The sequence below is a fragment of the Hippopotamus amphibius genome, chromosome 1, assembly GCF_030028045.1.
Source record: "Hippopotamus amphibius kiboko isolate mHipAmp2 chromosome 1, mHipAmp2.hap2, whole genome shotgun sequence".
Classification (NCBI taxonomy): Eukaryota; Metazoa; Chordata; class Mammalia; order Artiodactyla; family Hippopotamidae; genus Hippopotamus; species Hippopotamus amphibius.
The window spans coordinates 127075542-127096645 of record NC_080186.1 but is presented as its reverse complement, the minus strand read 5'-3'; the positions used below and the strand labels follow the sequence as shown (position 1 = coordinate 127096645).

The 21104-nt window shown below is 55.3% G+C and overlaps 1 protein-coding gene across 1 annotated transcript in view; it reads right to left on the bottom strand.

Moving 5' to 3' along the window:
- The window catches only part of COL23A1 (collagen type XXIII alpha 1 chain), a 323197-nt gene that overhangs the window by 9745 nt on the left and 292348 nt on the right, over nucleotides 1–21104 (bottom strand). Inside the window, exons 6-16 of the mRNA XM_057727622.1 lie at nucleotides 14751–14777; nucleotides 13300–13326; nucleotides 11918–11944; nucleotides 8492–8608; nucleotides 7554–7589; nucleotides 7118–7144; nucleotides 5444–5497; nucleotides 4422–4466; nucleotides 2796–2873; nucleotides 711–764; nucleotides 38–82 (exon numbers count right to left, since the gene is read on the bottom strand). Of these exons, the coding sequence (XP_057583605.1) occupies nucleotides 38–82; nucleotides 711–764; nucleotides 2796–2873; nucleotides 4422–4466; nucleotides 5444–5497; nucleotides 7118–7144; nucleotides 7554–7589; nucleotides 8492–8608; nucleotides 11918–11944; nucleotides 13300–13326; nucleotides 14751–14777 (537 nt within the window). The remainder of the gene's footprint in view (nucleotides 1–37; nucleotides 83–710; nucleotides 765–2795; nucleotides 2874–4421; nucleotides 4467–5443; nucleotides 5498–7117; nucleotides 7145–7553; nucleotides 7590–8491; nucleotides 8609–11917; nucleotides 11945–13299; nucleotides 13327–14750; nucleotides 14778–21104) is intronic.

The window sequence follows — 21104 nt, the reverse complement described above, 5'->3', positions numbered from 1 at the left end:
GCACTGGCATCACCAAGGAAACGAAAGGCCTGGAGACCTTCTCTCCGTCGATTCCTGGAGCACCAGGCAGTCCGAGTTCGCCCTGGAAGGGAACAGACAGCAAGGGGCTTATGGTGTCCTGCAGGCCCTGGGTGGGATTTGTGGCCAGGCTGCCTCCCCTGACGCGCACACCAGCCCTGGGTTGGGTCCCTGCCGTTGGACCTTCAGGAAGATGCCCACTGGGTGCCCAGCACAGTGCCAGACACGGGCCAGCCCCTCCTCCATTTCTGGCCCCTCAGTCTCTACGGGCAGGTGCAGCCCGTGGCTATAGGAGGTTGGTAGGGTACAGATCTGGAAGCTGAGGCTCCAGGCCACACAGCCCCGGGATGGTGGCCAGGATCAGACCCTGCCCGATCTCAAAGTCTTGGGCTTCTCCTGAGCCAGGTTGGCAGGGGTAGGTGATGCAGGCCGCAGGGATGGCCGTGTGGGCCACAGGACTTTGTGATGGCAGAGGGATGCATTTATGGATTACATGTGTGAGTGAGGCATCCCAGGGAGAGGCCAGGGCCAGGAGGAAGGCACCCAGCGTGGTGAGGAGGGAGCGGGGCCACTTTCTCTGAGCCCCAGAAGCCAGGCCAGGGTGCTGGGAGAGAAGCAGAGGCAGAGAGGACAGGGGAGGCAGGCCCTGGAGACAGGGGTCGGGGGGACCATATAGCTATATCTGCACTGACCTTGGCTCCGGGGATCCCTGGTGGCCCTGGGGGCCCCTGTGGCCCAGGGGGACCCTGTGTGTGAAAGTCAAGGGGTCAGTGTTTGGGTGGGGCCTCCCCATCACTGCCCGCCCACCCCTCCATCTGGAGGCAGCAGTGACACCCTTACAGCCCCCTTCCCACCTAGTCAGATCAGGCCTTGTGTCCTGGGGGAGGCCAGGTAGACGGCACCAGGTATCAGGTGAGATATCACAGTGTCTACTGCCACGAAGGGCCCAGAACCCCTCTGCCCTCAGGATAGATTTCGTCACAACACACTCCTGCTCCAGATCCTGCCCTGCCTCCCCTTTGCTTCTAGAAGCAAGTGTAAAACCCCTGCTGGCCTTTAAGGCCAGCTAAAGCCCCCAGCAGTGGCCTAGCACTGCACCCTCTGCCTCTCCTGTGAACTCTGGTGCCGTCCACTGGTCCTGGGCATCCCTCAGGTTCCCTGGGAGGGGATGGCGTCTTCACTCCCAAGTTCCTGTCCCCACACAGGATTCCCACAGGCCCCCTGCCCACCAGCACTCCACACACTCATCCCTTCACTGAGGCCGCAGCCACCAAGTTCCAGGCCTCTCCCCTCTACCTCCTCTCACCAATCTGCCCCTCCTTTAAAACATTGAGGTATAGTTGATGAACATTATATAAGTTACAGGTGTACAATACAGTGATTCAACTTTTTAAAGGTTTTACTCTAGTTATAGTTATTATAAAACATTGGCTATATTCCCTGTGTTGTACAACATATCCTCATAGCTTACGTTATACATGGTAGTTTGCACGTCTTAATCTCTTACCCCTATGTCACCGCTCCCCACTTCCCTCTCCCCGCTGATAACTACTAGTTTGTTCTCTATATCTGTGAGCCTTATTTTTTGTTATGTTCACTAGTTTGTTGTATTTTTTTAGATTCCACATACGAGTGATATCATATAGCATGTCTTTGACTTATTTCACTTGGCATAATACCCTCCAAGCCCATCTATGTTGCTGCAAATGGCAAAATTTCATTCTTTTTTGTGGCTGAGTGTGTGTGTATGTGTGTACACATACCCCACATCTTCTTTATCCATTCACCTGTTGGTGAACACTAAGGTTGCTTTCATATCTTGCAATGTGCCCCTTCCTGTTGGTGCGTCCATTGAGATGTCCCTGGTCTTACAGCCTTCCTCCATTCCACCCACCTTCCTCCAGGTTCGGGCCCAGCACATGCCTCCCCGGTGGCCTCCCTGCCGCCAGCTGTCCCCACCTTCCACACCATTGCCCAACTGGCCTCCCTTCAGTTTGTGTTTCGACTTCACCCCTCTGTGCCTGCCCACTGCCCATCAAATCCAGCCATCCTCCCTGTCTGGCATCCAAAATCCACTTCCCGCCTCTCTATCCTCATAGGGCTTCTCCACGTGGCTCTTGGACACCCATGCACATGGACACCCTTGGGCCACGTCACACCACACCACGCCACGCAGGCCTGGGGTGGGCAGGCCAGCTTGTGCTTCCCTGAGGCCTGCAGGAGATAACTGACATTGAAGCTCAGGTGCGAGTAGGTGTGGACACCCAGTCTTGCCTCTGAGGACCACCTCTCCCCACCCCAGTGCCCCTCCCCAGTACCTATGAGTCCCTGGCACCCAACCCCTGTCTCCCCTGGGGATGGGTCCCCCATTTGCCCAGCACTGGGGCAGCACACACGTGCCGAGACTCCCAGCACGGGCCCTGCTCACTCTTCTCCCCCGGGGCTCATGAGAAGACCCAGCCCTCCCCAGCCTAGGTTCCCTCGGAAGGCCCCGGGAGGCCCTGCCTCCTGCTTCTGAGGGCCGAGCTTCCCTTTTTGCCATGGCCTCTGAGGAGCTCAGGGCTGCATGGGCTGCATTTCCAGCAGCTCTCTCAGCATCGCGTGGGCCTCCACACGGCACTGATTTCCGTATCAGGCACCTGGTGAATTTGGAGTCTTTGTGTTAAGTGGCCCCTGGTCCCTTGTGTAAAGAGGTGCAGAATTTAGACACAAAGTAAGTGGATATTCCCCCAGGAAATGAACAGCAAGCAGGTATCAGGGTCCACCAGGAACGCTACCTTAAGGGCATCCAAGATCCTGCCATCGTAGTCAATTACCACGGTGTCTCCTTGCTCGCCCTTGAGGCCTGGGGGACCCTGAGGCAGGAAGAAGAGGAAGAATTTCAGGGAAGAACATGGTGGTCGTGTCTATCTCACCCAGAGAACCTAGCAACCATGGCTGCACACAGGCCATGAGCTGTGGGCCAGCTCTCAGCTGAGCCCGAGGCAGCGCCAGCACGGCGTCTTCTTGCACCCTCTCAGGCACTGGCACCTTGTCTCCCTGACTCTCTGCTCCAGGGACCAGGCAGGGGGTGACGCGAGGGAAGGGGGAGGCCTGGGGCCAACTGAGGAACACACCTCCACGTGGTCTGGGGGTGGCTGTGATCCGCCTTCCCGTGGGAACTGAGCACTGAGGCCCGTCCCTGAGGTCTTGGGAGAATATGGGGAGCCTGATTTTGAAGTGAGGTTCTTCAGATTTTTTTAATAAGCTCCCCCCTTTCTAAAAATTATTTATTTATTTGGTCGTACCGGGTCTTCGTTGCGGCAGGCACGTGGGATCCAGTTCCCTCCCTAGGGAGTGAACCTGGTCCCCCTGCGTTGGGAGTGTGGAGTCTTAACCACTGTGCCCCCAGGGAAGTCCCTTCAGATTTTTAAATGTTGGAAAACAAACAAAAACACCCAAACCCTCCCAAACACTGTGCAGTGCAGACCTGCCCTTGTACCTTAGTTTCTTAACCTCAGGTAGAGGCTGCACACACCAGGCGCTGGTACTCCCATTCACTCCTGGCTCTGAACACATCCCACCCATGCACACGTCCACATGTGTGTGTCTGCACGGGCACGTGTCCACACAGGCACACATCCTCGCCCTTTCCCTCTGAGCCTTATCTCCTTAGTGGTCTCTTCTCTGCTAGGAGAGCAGCAGGGCTGTGGGCACTTTGATCAGGCGTGAGGCCAGCTGCACAGGACAGAGAGACCCAGGCCAGGGCCTCACTTGCCATCTGCCTCCAAGGTCATGGCCTTCATGGAACTGTAAGGTGCACACGGAATTCCCACACTCGATGCTCAATCCTATTCCCCTGCCGCCTGCACGACCAGGCTGTGAGCTTACACCTGTGTTTTTGAGGAGAAAGGCAGCCTCCGGGAGCGTAAGGGGATGTGACTGCTAGAAATCACAGGGCCAGGAACGGGCTGGGATGTCGTTCTAAAGGTGTGTTGATAGGGGCTCATCACAAAAGATCTGGGACCAGCTGTGGTGGCTGTGCTCCAGCCACAGGGGTGAACTGTGATTTGGGGCTGGGGAAATGCAAGACCCCCACACGGGCAGGGTAGTACTATATGTCACAAATCGAGGTCTATGTTTGACTATGCAAGAAAAGAGTGTAGGAGGGGAGACTCTTTTCTCTTTCCTGGGGAGGAGGAGAAGAGGGGAGAGGATGGGACTCTTATTTTCACATCCATAGTTGAACATTTTACCTAAAGCATGTATTATGAGATTCAAAGTAAAAAAAAAAATCACTAATGAATTATTATTATTAGAAAAAGGACTCCCAGTTCCTGGAGCTCCACTGCTCCTCTGGGGTGTCTGGGGCACAGGGGCTTCGGAAGGAATCCCATCGCGTGGCTACGGGGGAGACTGCTTACCCGAGGCCCTGCAGCTCCGTCGGCACCTGGCTGGCCGGGTTCCCCCTGTGGAGACGCAAGGTTGCAGCCAGGTGTGCACAGCTGAAGTCAGAGTTCCCCCGCTCCCGCCAGTCCCGTCTTCCCCAGAGGACACAGGGCCAAATGGACGTGACTGGCATCCCAGGAACGGGGCTCCCTGAGGGAGGGCCTGCGAGACCTTCCTCTGACCCCTCACTGTGTGGAGATGGGCCAATGAGGCCCAGAAGCCCAAGGCTGCACAGTGGAGGCCTCGTCCCTCACCCAGACCCACTGCCAGCTGCCCTCAGGCCAGGCTCTGATTGCCAATCGAACAAGACCCTTGGCCTCCCAACTTAGAAGGGCAAACCGCAGGTGAAAACAGTCTCCCCGTCAGGGGCCTTTGGGAAGCAGAGCAGCACACTGTGATGTCACTTGGGCTGGGGCTCTGTCCATGCCACTCCCTCCTGAGGCCTTGTGCTCCCTGGCTTGCCCTGCAGCAGAGGCGTGTGCTGTGAGAGCACGGGGGCGGGGGGCAGGCTGGGGGCTGCCTGGGTCTGCAGGCTTCCAGACTAGTTCCTGAGAACATGCCTGAGCCCCCCTGGGGGGTGGGGGGGCGTGGGCTCAGTCCAGCCCAGGGCTCAGGACCAAGGCCCCCTTGCAGTTTGATCTTGGTGCGTAGTTGCAGCAGCGCAGGGGCTCAGCCCGTGTGGAGGCAGGCTGGCCAGGATTTGGTGGGGGAGCAAGGAAGACACCCAGTTCCTGGCTTGGGGGTAGGGCAGAGTGGGGCCACCTAAGATGGGAACCAGGGAAGACTTGAGGGTATGAGGGGAGGCAAATGAGCTGGGTGATTTGCCAGGCCCACGGGTGAGTAGGGCCTTGGCCTTCCTGCTTGCATCTCTCTGGCCTGCCCTGGTCATCAGCCCAGGTACCCATAATGTGAAAGGGCTGGGTGGTGACTTCACCAGGCAGATGGGGACTGGGGAGGTGGGAGACAGGGGGACCACTGAGGAGGGACATGTACCTACCTTGAGCCCGGGGGGTCCAGGGAGCCCTGGCTGGCCTGGCGTCCCGTCATCCCCCTGAGGAGAGGACAGTGGAGGCTGTAGCCCTCAGGCCGGCACACAGTTGGCGCCTCCCCCTCTGCACTCCCCAGCACACCAGTCCACTCCTGGCCGTGGCACTGGTCACACTGGGTTGGGGCAGCACCCCCTCCCCTCTTTGTCCCACTAGGGCAGGGGTGGGGTCAGATCCACCTCTGTCCCCTGTCCCCACGAGCCCAGAACACACCTCACTAGGTGTGTGCAGAGGGAATGGATGGGTGGGTGAAGGAGAGGGAATGCATTCCCTCCATCAACAATCTCTGCAGTCCCTCTGCAGGCCAGGCAGACGAGGTCCCTGCAGACGAGGTCTCCTTGGTCAAGGAAATGTCCAGATAAATAGCCCAAAGCCAGGAAGCAGACATGCCAGGAAGAGGATATAAGAGAATGGCGGGATAAAGAGAGACTCAGGGAGAGCGTGTGCTTGGGTAGCTGGGGACAGCCCCCCGGAGGAGGGGACAGCTTTGCTGAGATCAGTAGGAGGAGGAGCTGGCCCGGCCACGGGAAGTAATGACGGAAGATCAGTCTGGGTCAGGGGTTCCCAAACTTGAGCGTATGTCAGCACCACCCAGGGGGCCGCTTGAACAGAGCATGCCCACCCCCAGGGTCTCTGCCTCGGTGCCTCTGGGGTGGGCCCTGAGCACGCATGTCTAGTGATGCTGATACTGTTGGTCCAGGGATCACACTTGGAGAACCAATTGGATGTGTGTGAGTAATTGGATGTGTTTGGTGTATTTCTCTAAGAGTGAGTGAATGAGTGAGATCTTGGCTTCAGCGACAGAGGTCAGAGCAGCCTCCCACAGTGAGGACTTGGGTTTGGTCCCGTCGTGCCCAGCCCCTGCCCTTCTCTCTAGCCACTTCCACATCCACCAAGAAGGCCCTCCATGGCCACTCCCACTTTCTTTCCAAGAACCCTGGGCTTACCCTGCGGGGGAGACAGTGGGGATGCAAGAGAGAGGTCAGAGACACTGGACACCAGGGGCCTGTTCCTCTGGTAGAAGTAGTGACTCCCACCCAGTGCAGCCCAGAGACCCTGCGCCCCTCAAAGAGATGCACGTGGGTGGTGGGGCTGACAGTTTTGGACTCCACTCTGACCCCGACCTGGTCCCTCCCAAGCTGAGTGACCCTGTGTGAGTCACTGCTCCTGAAAGCTGGGCTGTGATGCCTCCAGCCTCAGCCGGTGGTTGCAAGATTAGAAGGAATGCGTTGAAGGCCCTTGGCCCCCAGCAGGCACTCACTAAAGGGGGCTCCTCTCCCATCTTTCCCTCCTGCTCAGTGCAGGGGCTCTGGCTCCTTCAGGAAGGACAATAGCCTGCCTTCCCACCTGGCAGGTGGTGCTCAAGGAAGGAAGGAAAGAGAGCTGACAAGCTAACAGATTTTATTATTTGATCCTGACAACCTGTGTGAAGGTAAGGCAGGAAAAGTTTATCATGACTCCATTTGACAGATGAGTACACGGAGGTCCAGAGGGAGGAAGTGAGTTGCCCAAGGTTACAGAACTCAGTCTTCTAACCACTTGGCTTCAGTGGGGTGGGGAGGGGAATGTGGTGGGGTGAGGCGGCCCCCACCCCCAGGCCTGAGCCAGGAGTGAGATGCACTTACCTTGGGCCCTGGGGGTCCACTTGGGCCCTGAAATAAGAGAAGAAGGGTTGTGAAACGTGATCCCAGAGGCTGCTCCTGGGCCGTCTTCCTTAGCATCCTTGTTTTATAAAGGGTGACACCAAGTCCCAGAGAGCAGGCAGGGCTGTCTCTGGCATCTGGCTGTGCTACCCACTTGTGTCTCAGACAGAAACCTGTATTAGATCTCAAGCAGTGACAAGCGGACTGCAGGCTCCCTCCCAGGGGTGTGGAGCTGTGGGAATTCTGCTGCGGGTGGGGTCCTGGCCCAGCTGCTGTCCGCTGGTGGTGGAGGCAAGAGCACAGGAGTCGCACACACGCAGCCGCATGCCCAGCCTCGGTGGGGTGTATGGAAAAGGGGGTTCTGGGCCTGGAACCCGGTCCTGGCAGCCCAGGTCTCTGAAATGCCTTGAATACTCACCGTCTCGCCATCTTGTCCAGCTTCTCCTCTGGGACCCTGAGGAAGCAGAAGAGGAGAGCAGTGAGTGGAGGCTGGGCTCATGGCTGACTGAGCCCACATCTCCACCAGACCCTGGGCTGGGGCCACAAGTACCTTCTCTCATGTACGTACATTTTGTCCTCACCAAGCCTCTGAAGAGTGGGCATCCCTGTCCCCACTTCACAGATAAGAAAGTTGAGGCTCAGGGGGTTACGTGCCCAACTTGACAAGGAATTGGTGAGCCAACTGAGTAGCTACCCTGACAGGGGCCCTGGCAGCAGCCTGGTGGAGGTGCCACTTCTGCATTAGAAGGAAAGCACGGGTTGGAGCCCCTGGGTGAAGGAAAGGGGCAGTGCAGTGAGGTCTGGCCTTCAGTGTTCAGGTTAGGACTATGGGAGGACAACTGAGGCTTAGTTAATCCTGGGGAGAGAGAGATGGGGAAAGAAAAAGGAGAGCGAGAAAGAGAGAGAGAGAGAGAGAGAGAGACCGAGGGGCAGGGGAGAGAGAGAGAGGTTGGCAGAGATCTGCAGAGACAGCAGCCACACATGGACCTCAGGGTCAGGACTGGGACAGGGATTATGACCAAGGTCAGGGTTAGCGTCTATGAACCTATGTGGGGTTGGAGTGTGGGGGTAAGAGTTGGGTCAGAGTCCACAGGGGTGAGAGTTAGGGTCCGGATAACAGTCTGAGTTGCAGCTGTGAATCTGGATTTGGGAATGAGTGTGGGGTCAAGGTCTGAACTGGGGTTAAGGATCTGGTTAGTGGTAGATTTAAGGTGTGATTGGCGTAAGAGTCTGGGCTGGGGCTGGGTCTGTACGAGGGGTAAGGCTGGGGTGGGGGTTGGTTCTGGGATCAGGGTTTGGAGTTTTGGTAGGTGGAGGACCATGTCCTGGGTGGTCCAGCTCCGGGGCCTCTCTTACCGCTGGGCCTGCTGCTCCCTTGGGGCCATCTTTCCCAGTGTCGCCAGGGGGGCCCCGGGCCCCAGGAGGTCCCGGGGGCCCTGGAGGCCCAGCAGCTCCATCTTGCCCTTGATCCCCCTGAAAGAGAGGTGCGCAGCATGACTCTGAGGCTGCAGGCACGAGGTTCTGGCTTCCAGAGAGGCCTCCTAGATGGGCGGCCAGATGGCGTCAGCTTCCCCGCCCTTGGCAGGCTCAGGGGGAAGGGCTTTGTATTGGGCCTCTTGCCACTTCCTGGTGGCCACACGAAGGGACAGATCCCTATAGCTCTGCAAGAGAGGCCGACAGGCTCTTGTCTGCTCCACAGTGTGTTCCATCTCTCCTGCTCTCAGTGCCGGAAGGCCGGCTACGGTGTGTAGGCGAGAGATGAGACACACTAGGTGTGGGACAAAGCAGAAGTGCCCAGCCAGCCCCCTTCCTCCTGCAACAGGAACGGCACGCCTCCTGAAAGACTTTCCTAGTTGGTCAGCTCCTGCTTTATGAAGTGACAGAGGCACACTCTTGGACATTTGTCCCAGAGAAATAGAAACATGCTCACACAAAAGCCCATACATGGATGTTCCCAGCAGCTTTATTCATAACAGCTCCAAACGGGAAACAATCCCAATGTCCTTCAGCTGGTGGATGGGTAAGCACCTGGGGTACATTCATGTCATGGAATGTTGCTCAGCAAGAAATAAAAAGGAACAAAGGTACTGACACATGCAGCGACTTGGGGGCATCTCAAAAGATTGATGCAGAGTGAAAAAGCCAATCTCAAAAGATGGCTGCTAGATAACCACATCTACGCTCGATTCTCGGAATGCAGATTTATGGAGAGGAAGCACAAATTAGTGGTTGCCAGGGGTTAGGGATGGGGGCAGGGAGTGAGGTAACGTCAGGTATAAAAGGATAGCAGGAGGGATCTTTGTGCGGTAGTTGCACGAATCTCAAGGGTGATAAAATTGCATGGAAATAAGTAGATGCACAAATGAGTAACATGGGTGAAATTGGAATCATGTTGATGGATTATATCAACATCAGTTTCCTGGTTGTGAGATTGTACTACAGCGATGCAAGATGTCACCCCTGGGGGAAACTGGATGATGGGAACACGGGGTATTATTTAATACAACCGCATTGTGAGTCTATAATTATCTTAAAGAAAAGAAAAAAAGCGACAAAGGGCCACACCATCTCTCTCATGCAGCACCAAATCCCTGACTCTCGGTCATGTTAGTAACGGGTCAGACCTCAGGCAGCCAGAGCCCTCACCTTGTGGCCCCACCTGCAAGGAGGAGAGACCACAGTGCCACTGGCACTTCCTGCTGCCTCAGCGGTGTCCGCCCAGCACTGGCTCAGGGGACAGTAACAGGGCACGCCTGGCTCGCAGTGCCAGCAGTTCCCAACCCTCCTGTCACCAAGAAAGGAAGAAGCCTCCTGCTGCCTGGCACTGAGGAGTGAGGTCTTCCTGGAGATTATCTCACCCAACCCTGCAACCACTGGCCAGGGCACTGCTATGGCCCCATTTTACAGATGCAGTAGCCAGGGGTCAGAGAGTGTAATCATTTACCCAGGGTTGCAGAGCTAGGAAAGGCCTCTGGCCACTGAGGCAAGAGTCTCTTCTGGATAGTGGTTTTCATCTGTGGACCCCACGATTTGAGAAGGCTTGCCTCTCTAGACCAGGGCACCTAAGACATAACTTCCTTGTTTTCCCAATTAAAAAATTAGCTGAAGCTCTCAGTGTCCACCACGCAGATCTTCTGATCAATCTGACGCAGCCAGGGTCCTGACCAAGAGGATAGAACTCCAGTCAAAAGACAACTGAGTTTGGTGAGGTCACCCAAGCAGAGTGGCGATGGTGGTGGTTATTCCTGTCTCATGTTACACTCTGTCACAAATCAGTCGAAGATACCCTGTCCCTTTCTGCTCCTTTAATAGCTCAACGGCTCAGGGTGGGAACCACTGGCCTGGACTCTCCTTATCAAGGCAGAAAATGGGTGTAGACACTTGAGCAGGTCCTAGAGGAGGTTTAGGGTCTTCTCCTGAGTTACTCGGAACAAGGTGGTCAGCCTCCTCTTCCTCATCCCGCCGGGATCGGATGGCTGAGGTCTCCCCCCGGGAACGCGGGGTGAGTCGAGGGGAGCGCGCACACCAGCAGCCCATACTCGGCCAGTCTACCTTGAGGACGCGGCGACTGTACACGTGGTGGTCTCTACTTATAAAGCCTGGATTGAGCCTTGGGAAAACCATCTAGTCGGCAAACAGGTGTGTGATGAGAAAGGCAGGAGGGTAATTTAGAAACCACCAGGCTATTTCTGGAGGCAAAACCACTTAACCCAGCCTGGAGGGAGGAAGCCTGGTCATTGAAAGTGGCGGACCACGTTCTCCAAAGATGGCTGCTCTGCCTGCCCCCATCCCACGAGCTCCTCTGCAACGGGGCCTTGCACTCCCCCAAGAGCTGGAGTCCATTTCTCCACTCTCTTGACTCAAGTGGGCCCTGTGACTGCTGTGACCGATAGAATGCAGTGGGTGTGAGGCTGTGTCCACTCTGGAGGTAGCTCTTAAATGGCCTCCTGCCTTTTAGAATGCTGCTCTTGGGACGTCCCTTTAGAAACGCCCCCACTGGGCTGGGAGAAGCCTGAGCGGCACAGAGATCCACGGGTGGGCATCGCCCACTAAGCTCCCCACCAATAGCCACGTCAATTGCCAAGACCCTCTCTGTGGGGCCCACCCATTGGGAGTCTCCATGCTGCTTCAGCCTCTGTTGAGGAGATCCCTGGTTTGGCACGAGGCACATCTGGGTCCCTGGGCCCAGAGGGCATGGAGGGCTAGAGGTGGGCTGGGCAGAGACTCTGATCTCCTGTGCCCACTAGGAGTGCTGGGTGCCCACTTTCCTGATTGCCATGAATCTTCACCTCGGTGGCTCGAGGTAAAGGATGTCACCCCCATTCACAGTTGGAGGAACTGAATCTCAGAGGGGGAGGTGACTCCCTCCAGGTCACTCGGCTGGTAAGTGGCAGAGCTCAACTCTGGGCTCAGGGCTGCTGGCTCCACCCACAACCTTCCCTCTTCCTGGGTGCCAGCTGCCCTCAGGAAGGTCAGTCTCCAGTCCGGGCCCAGTGCCAACCCCACTGCCCATCGATGGTGATAAGGGTGATGGGGATGTCTGCCAGAGAGTCCCTGTCTGTGCAGGGGATGGCAGCCTCGGCCAAGCTGAGGTGCCTGGGGCTTCCACCCAATGGCTGTTTAAGTACAAACAGGCAGTGAGATAGACCATGGGTGGGGAGAGGGGCTGCTTGCTCATTTCCTTATGATACGCATTGGGACCCAGGAGAAATGCTAGATATGCCTTATTATGATATAAAACAAACCATGTGGGATCAGGGGAGGGTCTTCCTCAGTGCTTACCCGGGGGCCAAAATCTCCTGGCGCACCCTAGGAACAAAAAACAGGATGATACATCACCAATACTTTTATTGCTTCTTCACATGTGTGGAGCGTTTACTCTGCTCAGTGCTTCACACATACAGTCTCACTTCATTCTAACAAAAATAGGCTCTATGTTATCTCTATTTCCAATGAGGAGACTGAGGCACAGAGATGCTGAGTAACTTGCCCAAGGTCACACAGCTAGTAGCTCCAGCGCTTGGAACCAGGTGATGTTATCTATTACCAGCCCCAGACTCAGCAGAGTGGAACCCCCAAACCTCAGAATAATGAAGGATGATAACTGATTCACTGTCTCAAGTCACCAAGTTTTGGGGCAGTATGCTATGTAACAGTAGATGCCAAGACATCAACTTCGCTCTGGTTTCCAAGCCCCTGCCTTAAACATTTCTATGACTTGGTGGCATCAGCCAGAATTGGCAGGAATGCAATCACTGAACCTGCCAACTGCATGAGTGTCCTATCTTCTACAAAGAACACTCAGACCGTTATCTTGCATAGTCTTCCCCATGAGAGGCTGGTTTCAATTTACAGATGGAGGAACTGAGGCCCACAGAACTGGGCAACTTGCCAAAGGACACACAGCTGGTGCTGGAGCCGGAATACAAGGCTGAGGCTCTGAACACCAGATCCTGTGCCTTGCTCAGCCCTGATGGTGGACCGGAATCCTGGCTGCCTGACCTACGTGGGCCACATCGCAGTGGGGGTCCTGGGTGGCACAGTACAGCCCTGCCCTGCCTTGCCTGAGAAGTACCTGTCGGTTTTACTGCATCCAGGTCTGTTCTGGCCCCTCCCTCCCCTGACTCCATGGTGGGACACACAGGTCTCCCCTCTCTCGGCTCCCCTCCATGTCACTCGGGGTTCCCAGCCCTCCAGGAGTCTGACTGTGACAGACAGGTCCAGGGAAGACCTTCTCACAAAGGGCTGCAAATATCCCAAGGCTAGCTCTCTGCCACTTGTTTTCCTGGGGGGTGTCCTCCCCACAAAGAATGCCATCAACTGTCAGTGTTCAATTCCCCCGGCTCTGCTGGCACATTCCCCCTTTTCAGGATTGATTATTTTGGAAACTCATCATTCTGGGTAGACTGTGCTTTGAGTTTTGTTACACTCTGGTGCCAGGAGAACTCAGATTGAACCCTCCAGGTACTTTAAATTGTCAAATGTAAGCCTTGTAACCATTTTAGGAGGTAGGCACCACTGGCCCCACTTCACAGGTGAGGACACTGAGGCTCAGAAGGGGATGGGATTTGCCCAGGGTCACACTCTGGAACTGGGGTTTGAAGGCAGGTTTCTGGCCTCCTTCATCAGCCTACCACATCTGGACAGCCTCCAGCATCACTTACCTTTTCCCCTTTGGGGCCTGGAAGTCCCTGGAAAAGGAAGATAGAGAAAAAACGGGAGTGAGTGAGGAGGACCAGGCTGGCTCCTTTCTAGCTTCCCTGAGGCTTTGAGGGCAGAGGGGCCTGTGAGGCTGAGCAGAGCTGTGGGCAGCTGAGTGAAGAAACATACGAGCCCAGCAGCCTCTATGAGGGCTGCCCACTCTGGCCCCAAGGAAGCTCTGCACCCCAGTGCTCACCATGAGGAAGACCGGGGGCTGGGGCAATCACTGACATCCTCTCTGGGCAGGGCCACATGTGCTAGTCACTCCCCCCAGAGAACAGAGCCCTCCCTGCTCAGCATCCGCTGTGCCCAGGTACCAGTGAGGAGGTCACTGCCTTCAGATCTGTGGGTGTGTGAAGGTGGAGGTAGCTCCCTGCAGGCCACGGTGGTGGCCATCACTCTCTGGCTGCAGGGAAATGTGTCTCTTTCACGTTACCAGGACTTCTAGGGAAGGGGGTCAGGCCACATGCAAGGCACTGACTGTGGGGCTCAGAGACCCTGGGGTGGGGGCCAGGCTGTGGTGGGCCAGCTTGGGGTTCACACTCTTGGTCAGGGACCTCAGTCACTGGCCTCCATCCCAAACTATCCATGTTCCCTTCAGCTAGTAATGGATTTGCTCATTCACTCATTCAACAACTCGTCCATCTAGGTAGTGGGTTCTTTCCTCTGATCCTTTAATAATGAACCCATCATCAGTCAGCTCTTCAATCATTTGTTAATTCAGTCATTTTTTCACTCACTTGTCTGCTCAACCATCATGCACTTATTCCACTAAGTCATCTACTTTTCTACTCAGTTGCATCCAACTGTTTGTACAATTATTGATTCACTACCTCATTTGACTGTCCTTCCATTCACCCATCCATCCATCCACTCATCCATCCATCTGTTCATCAGTCTATTCATACATCTGTCCTTCCTTCCTTCCATCCATATCCAATTATTAATTTAATTATGCTGTCTCCCTGTGCATCTTATTCATTCTGCTAAGGGTGCCCGTGGACCATATGCTCCTGGCCCAGATGTTGAGAAATCTTCAGCCTGATGTCCACCATCTAGGTCTTGAGATGAGGGGATGCTTTATGCCTGGGGCTTGCTGAGAGGGCCTTGTATGTTTTGAGGGCTGACTGGACACCAGGGACAGTGCTGTTCACAGGTCTTTGCAGCCCCGGGATCCCTGTGGGGAGAGTTAATATGCCTGTTTGACAAACAGAAGCCTCAGGCTCAGGAGGTGAAGAGACCTCCACAAGGTTGCACAGTCAGGAGGTGGTGGAGGTCTCTTCTGATGGTCAAATAGCTTCTCTCCGTGCTGAACCATGTTCTCAGTGGCCCTTCCCTCTGGTGTCCATGGTCACCCCAACCCCAGGGGCAGCCCCATCCCAGGATCACCTACAACTGCCCTGTTATCACTTACGGGCTTGCCATCCAGACCCAGTGGCCCCTGGAAAACGAGGGAGAGAGAGAGAGAGAGAAAGAGAGAGAGCACAGAGGTTACACACAGGAAAGGCATTTCTTCTGTGTTTTACGACACAGAGGCACTATTGAGTAATGAGACCAAAGCCTGCCCTGAGGCCACGGACTTGGGTACATTTCATGTGGACTCAGAGTGGGGCATCTCTGTGTTGTTTGTTGCCCAGAATCCCCTCCTCTGATAACGGAGCCCCTTTCTTCTCCAAAGCCATCCCCATCCACCCCACAGGCTTTGGGCATGTGACCACATCCCCTTGGCCAGGGAGAGTGGTTCAGGGATGGGTGTCATGCCTGGGACTTCGAAGGGTGGACCTTTAGAAGAAAGAGGATTCTTTTCTCCTGATGGGGGTAATCCTGGAGCTCCTGGGGGCACCGCATGGCTTGAGAAAGAGCCAACAGAGAGAAAGGCAGAGCCGAGAGAGAGAGAGAGAGAGAGAGAGAGAGAGAGAGAGAGAGAGAGAGAGGCAGGCAAAGGGCCTGAAGCTGAAACTACCTCTCCAGACCTCTGCTTGTCAGCAAATACATTGTTTTCCTTAAGCCAGTTTCAATTGAGTTTCTGTCACTTGTAGCATGTTAGGGACTGAATGTGTAGCCCCAAGTGCATATGTTGAAACCCAACCCCCAATATGATGGTATGTGGAGGTGGGGCTTTTGGGAGGTGATTAGGTCATGAGGGTGAAGCCTTCATGAATGAGATTAATGCCCTTATAACAGGGATGCCAGAGTGCTCCAGCTCTCTCTCCACCATGTGAGGACACAGCGAGAAGTTGCAAGTCTGCAACCCAGAAGAGGGCCCTCATCAGAACCCAGCTGTGCTGGCACCCTGATCTTAGACTTCCCAGCCTCCAGAACTGGAGAGAGAGACTTCTGTGGTTTATAAGCCACCCAGCCCATGGTACTTTCTTAGAGTAGCCTGAACTAAGACATGACAGGAAGAATCTTGAAAGCTCTTTCAGCTCCTGCGCTGCTATGGCCTTTGCAGACAAAAGTCAATTAACACAAGGGTGAATCTAGAGAGCTGGGGCCTCTCAGGGGTCCTGAGGGCTTTGTGGTGTCTGCAGACAGCCAGTGACCACTGCATAACAGCCGCCCCCGTCCACTGCCCTGACAAGCCTTGCTGAGCTCCGCCTCCCTGGGGAGGTGCCATGGATTGGGTCCACCTGGCCTCTGCCAAGCCCTGCCTGCTGGGTCCAGCAGTAAACAGCCAGTGTCCTCGGCTGGCTGGCCAGACTACCCTGGCAGACAGCCAGCTGCCGATTCCCCAGATGCTGAGAGCGGCCGCTCCTTGGTGCCCTCACTCAAGGGCCTCACTCCAGGCAGGAAACCAGAGCGATTCTGAAAACTGGTCTCCTAAGTGCTTCTGGCCACTTGCTTCACTCAGTCAATGGTCTGGATGTGAGGGCGATGGCCTGGGGGCAGCTGGGGTCCTAGGAGAGGGGGAGTGGACCCATTGCAAGGTCTTGGGGGCCTAGGCCCTGGGGGCTCCTGGTCAGCTGCAGTTTTGGTCCCTGCCATCTGCAGCTCATCAGGAGCTGCTCTAGCTGGCCCGTCTCCTTGGGCCAGCGCCTGGCTGTCCTGACCTGGACCCATGTGAAAGGCCTCTTCCCTTCAGCAGTCCACTAAGAGTAGGCCCTGCCCCTCATCTACCTGCCATGCTCAGGCCCTTTGAGGCCTTCTCAGGGTCATGTCCCTCTGTGCATCTCTACCTGGGACCCCACACCCTGGCCTGGCCCTCTCAGCTGCTGTAAGACAGAGGGCCCAGTCCCATCCTGGGTCTCTTCTGGGGGCTCCTGGTGGCCTCCACATTCTACCTGAATCACAACAGAAGCCCTGTGTAAGGCCGTTGTTATCATCCCCATCTTACAGAGGAGGAAACTGAGGCCCAGTGAGGGGAAGGCCTTTCCCCAGGCCATGCAGCCAGAAGAAGTAGGGGCTGGAGCCAAGATGGCAGGTATTTCAGTTCTGTGTCTGCACTGCACTCAGGCCCCAGCTGTGGTCTCGTTTGGCCTCTGGCCATTCTCTCCCCTCTTGTCTGCCCCTGCACGTCTCTGTTCAAACCTTCCCTGCTCTATCCCATTGCCCACTGGATCTGCCTGCCCACGGACCCCTAGTCACCTTGTCCAGTGTCGTTGCCGCTGCAGACTCTGTGCCCAGGCCGTGCTGTGCCTGTCCATCCTGCTGATCGGAGCTCAAACACACTGCAAACGTTGCCCTTTTCTATTCTCCATGGATTGAAAAAGCCATAATGCAGATGGAAATTAAAAAGAGACTAAGGTGCAGCTTAGAACTAAGTAACACTCTTTCCTTTTCAAGAAATAACAAGTGTTGGCGAGGCTGTGGGAAAAAAGAAGCCCTGTGTGCTATTGATGGGAATGTAAATTGTGCAGCCACCATGGAAAACAGTATGGAGGTTTCTCAGATAATAAAAAATACAACCACCTTATGATTCAGCAATTCCACTTCAGGGTATTTATCCAAAGAAAATGAAAACAATAATTCGAAAAGACATCTGTGCCCCCACTGCAGCATTACTTACAATAGCCAAGACATAGGAACAACCCAAGTGTCCAGTGATGGATGAACGGATAAAGGACATGTGGTAAACACACACACACACACACACACACACACACACACACACACACACACACACACACACACACACCGAGGAATACTATTCAGCCCTAAAAAAGAAAGAAATCTTGCCTTTTGTAACAACATGGATGGACCTTGAGATGCACCTTGCCAGGTAAAAAAGTCAGGCAGAGAAAGACAAATGCCACAGGATTTCACTTATATGTGGAATCTAAAACAAAACAACAACAACACAACACAAGCTCATAGATACAGAGGACAGATTGGAGGTTGCCAGAAGTAGGGGGGCGGGTGTGGGTGTGCATAAAATGGATGAAGGGGTCAAAAGGTACAACCTTCTAGTTACAAGATAAATAAGCTCTAGGGATGTAATGTACAGCAGTGGTGACTATAGTTAACAATACTGTATTGTATACTTCAGAGTTGCTAGGAGAGATCTTTAAAGTCCTCACCACAAGAAACGACAAAACAGAACAAAACAAGAGACTAAGGTGCAGCTTAAAACTAAATAAAGCTCTTTTCTTCATATGCCAGGAAGGAGAACACAGTGGGCCTCGCTGCTAAGTCACTGGCATGAGCTGGCCTTGGAAGTGGGCTGTGTGAGGAGTGCACGGCGCCCCTGTAAAGGCCAGGACCCAGAGCAGGGCTCGCTTTGGACTTGGCTGCACATTCTTCACAGGGCCTGCCCTAGGCACAGCCCTGGGGAACAGATGCCATGCCCCCACCTGCAGATGAAGACGCTGAGCCAGGGGCATTGTCCAAGGGCTTGAAATAGGCCTTACTCTCTAGGGAGTGCTCTCTCTCCTGCAGCACAGGGTAGCAGGGGGGACAGACAGCTGTCTAGGGGGCCTGCGGGGAAGGTTCATAGGCTTTGCCTTCCTTCCAGGATTCCTGGTACATCTGTCTCCCTCACTGAGCAAATCCTCCCTGGGGAAAGGCTCCCTGGATCCCCCTTCACGTTGACCCTCTGCCAGGCCCAGTACCAGCTGCTGTGAAGCACGCAGTGCTGTGGTGCTCTGCTTTTCTAGAAGTGTCCACTGCAGAAGGGAGTCTGGGGATGTTCCCTTGGCTTTGACCCCAGAGTGGGGAAAGATCAGTGCCACCAGCCACCTCTGAGAGTGTTCTGATGACCAGACCTCAGCTGCCCCTTCCTGAGAGTGCCCAGGGGCCTCCTGTTTTCCCGGCAGAATGCTCCTTTCTGCCGATTCCAAGGCTGTCCCCAGTGGCTCACTGAAGGTGCAGCCTTGGTCCCCAGCTTTCTGGTTTGTGAGAAGACCTATAAGTAGCAGAAAACCAAGTTTCCCACCCAGGGCCCAGCCTGTATTTGGGATCACAGAGCCCTTCGCTCCCAGGACTTGGAGTTTTAAAAACATGAATAAAGTTTGCAGTTTCTGAATAATGGCAGAAAGAGCATTAAGAGCAGCAGTCTTGGATATGCCCATCGTGGGGCTGAACGGAAGTCATCTTGAATTCTCCGGGAACCCAAGATTGGAGCTGTATGTGGATATGATGTCAAGAAGATTCCCTTGGCAAACACAGGGTGCCCATGTGCAGATATGTAGAGACCAGAGGGCGCTGACCCAGCCTTGGGGATGGAGCTGACCCACGGCCATGGCCTTGGTCTGTGGAGGTGGCTCCGGGCTCATCTCTGATGACACCTAGGCAAGAAGGTTGTGTCCAGGGCCTTGAATTCTCTCTCTGGGGAAACAGCTGACCCTTGGAGAGGCTGGGTCACTGAGAGTCACTGAGGAGGGGACTCACAGAAGGGTGGGGTGAAGGAGGGAACAGTCTGGCTTTGGAGTCAGATGCACCTGTCTAGCTTTGTGGCATGATCTGACCCCTCTTGTCCTGGGGGAGGCTGGGCCCCGGGCTGTGAACCTTAGAGGCTGGGCCCTGCCCACAATTACCCTACAGACTGCCTTTCCCAAGCTGGTGTCTGTGGAATACTCTCTTGCATGGTGTTAACAGGCTTGCCTGGGGAAGGGAATTCTATGGTCAAGTAAGGGGTCACACCCTGTGAACTAGGTCTCTTTCCTGCAAGACATGCCTGAGCCATAATTCTGCTTGTGGGTCTCCCAGAGGGCAATGTTCCCAGCCTCACTGGACCCCTCACTCATCTCAGGGCCTGGCTGAGTCTTAGCAAAGCAACTACCATGGCAGGCTGCGTGGACCACCTATGAACCAGGTGTTTCCATGTGCTGGAGGGAGGCCCAAGCCTGGCTCTGGGTGCTCTGAGAGGAGAAGGAACATTCTGGGGAAGGGTCTGGGACCGGTCAGATGGGAGTCAAGGACAAACGTGGGGTGGGTCGAGCAGTCAGGCTGGACCAAGGCAGGGCAAGGCCCAGGCTGAGGGCCCTGGCTGACAACAAGCTGGTTTTGAGCAGGGTGGAGGCTGTTCTGGGAAGCCAGGCCATCTGGAGGAGCAAAGCCCCAGACTGGGTGGAGGCATAGCCTTGGTGGCAGGGGGTCTGAGCCCATCAAGGCAGGCCTCCCCTTCCCCGACCATCCGCTGCTCCAGGTGCTCCTCTCCCTGGATCTCCCACCAGAGGGGCGGAAGGAACGACACTGGGGAGCCCATGGAGTGGAGGCAGGGCTTGGGCTTTCCCTGCGTTCACAGCCCCTCTCTGAGCCTCAGCTTTCACAGAACGGGTGATCCTGAGAGTCAGATGCTACAGCACTGTGCCTGGAGGCGCTCCGTTCCTGCCGGCTCCCTCCCCGGCCTGATCAAAGCTGTGGGATTCACCAGAGGTTTTCAACGCCTTCTGCCCTCCCTGAAGCCCCACAGCTGTTTACAAGCCTGGGTTCTGCTTTAAATCATGCCTCCCTGGTGCAGATCAGCTGAGCTCCAGGACGCTTCCGGATGTGTGGAAGCAAATAAAATCCTGTGCTGAGCTGAACTGCAGGGCTGGGAGGACAGAGCCCCCACTCTGGCCCAGCCCCCTGCCTCGCTCAGGGACCCTAGCAGCCCAGAGCCTCAGTTTCCTCATCTGTGAAATGGAGGTCATGCTCTTCTCTCAGATGACACGTTCACCATGGGCCCCAGGTTGGTCTCCTTCATCTCCTCTTTCAGACCAACCCAAGTCATGAGACCCCACGGGCAGCGGACGTGGAGGTGGAGCCTGCACTGGCCCCGGGGCAGGCAGCACTGGGGAGGGATCTTTGCGTGGCCTTCTGATTGGCTGGCAGTGGGATGCTGGGCTGTGCCACTGCTGACACCTCTTACCTTCGTGGTTTCCTCCCTCCCTCACCCCGCTGGATATTTCCTAAGCAGGGTTTACGAAGCTATCTTCTAAGAAATATCAACAAGTATGGCAAAAGAGGGGAGGTTTCTTGGTGAAGTAAGTTTGGACCGTGGAGTATGCTGACTCCATTCCTGGAGCTTCTCAATGTTCATCAGGGAACAAAGCCTTGGAGGGACCCTGAGGCAAAGAAGTTGTGCCGACTGAACATGTGCGCTGCACGGGGCTGGCTCTGTTCCTCCCTGTGAGCTGTGACTCAGCCTCCCAACTGGCAAGAGTATCTGTTGAACTGAACTAAATCAATACCCTGGTTGTGTTCAGATGGAGACAGAAGTAAACGCTCAGACTGGCCGGAGCTGGGTGAGCATCTTGCTTTCTGGTAGTAATGAATGCTGACGGCTCCCGTCGGGGGATGGAGCCCTCCAAACGCACCAGAACGGGGCCCCCAGGTGGGGGGGCTTAGA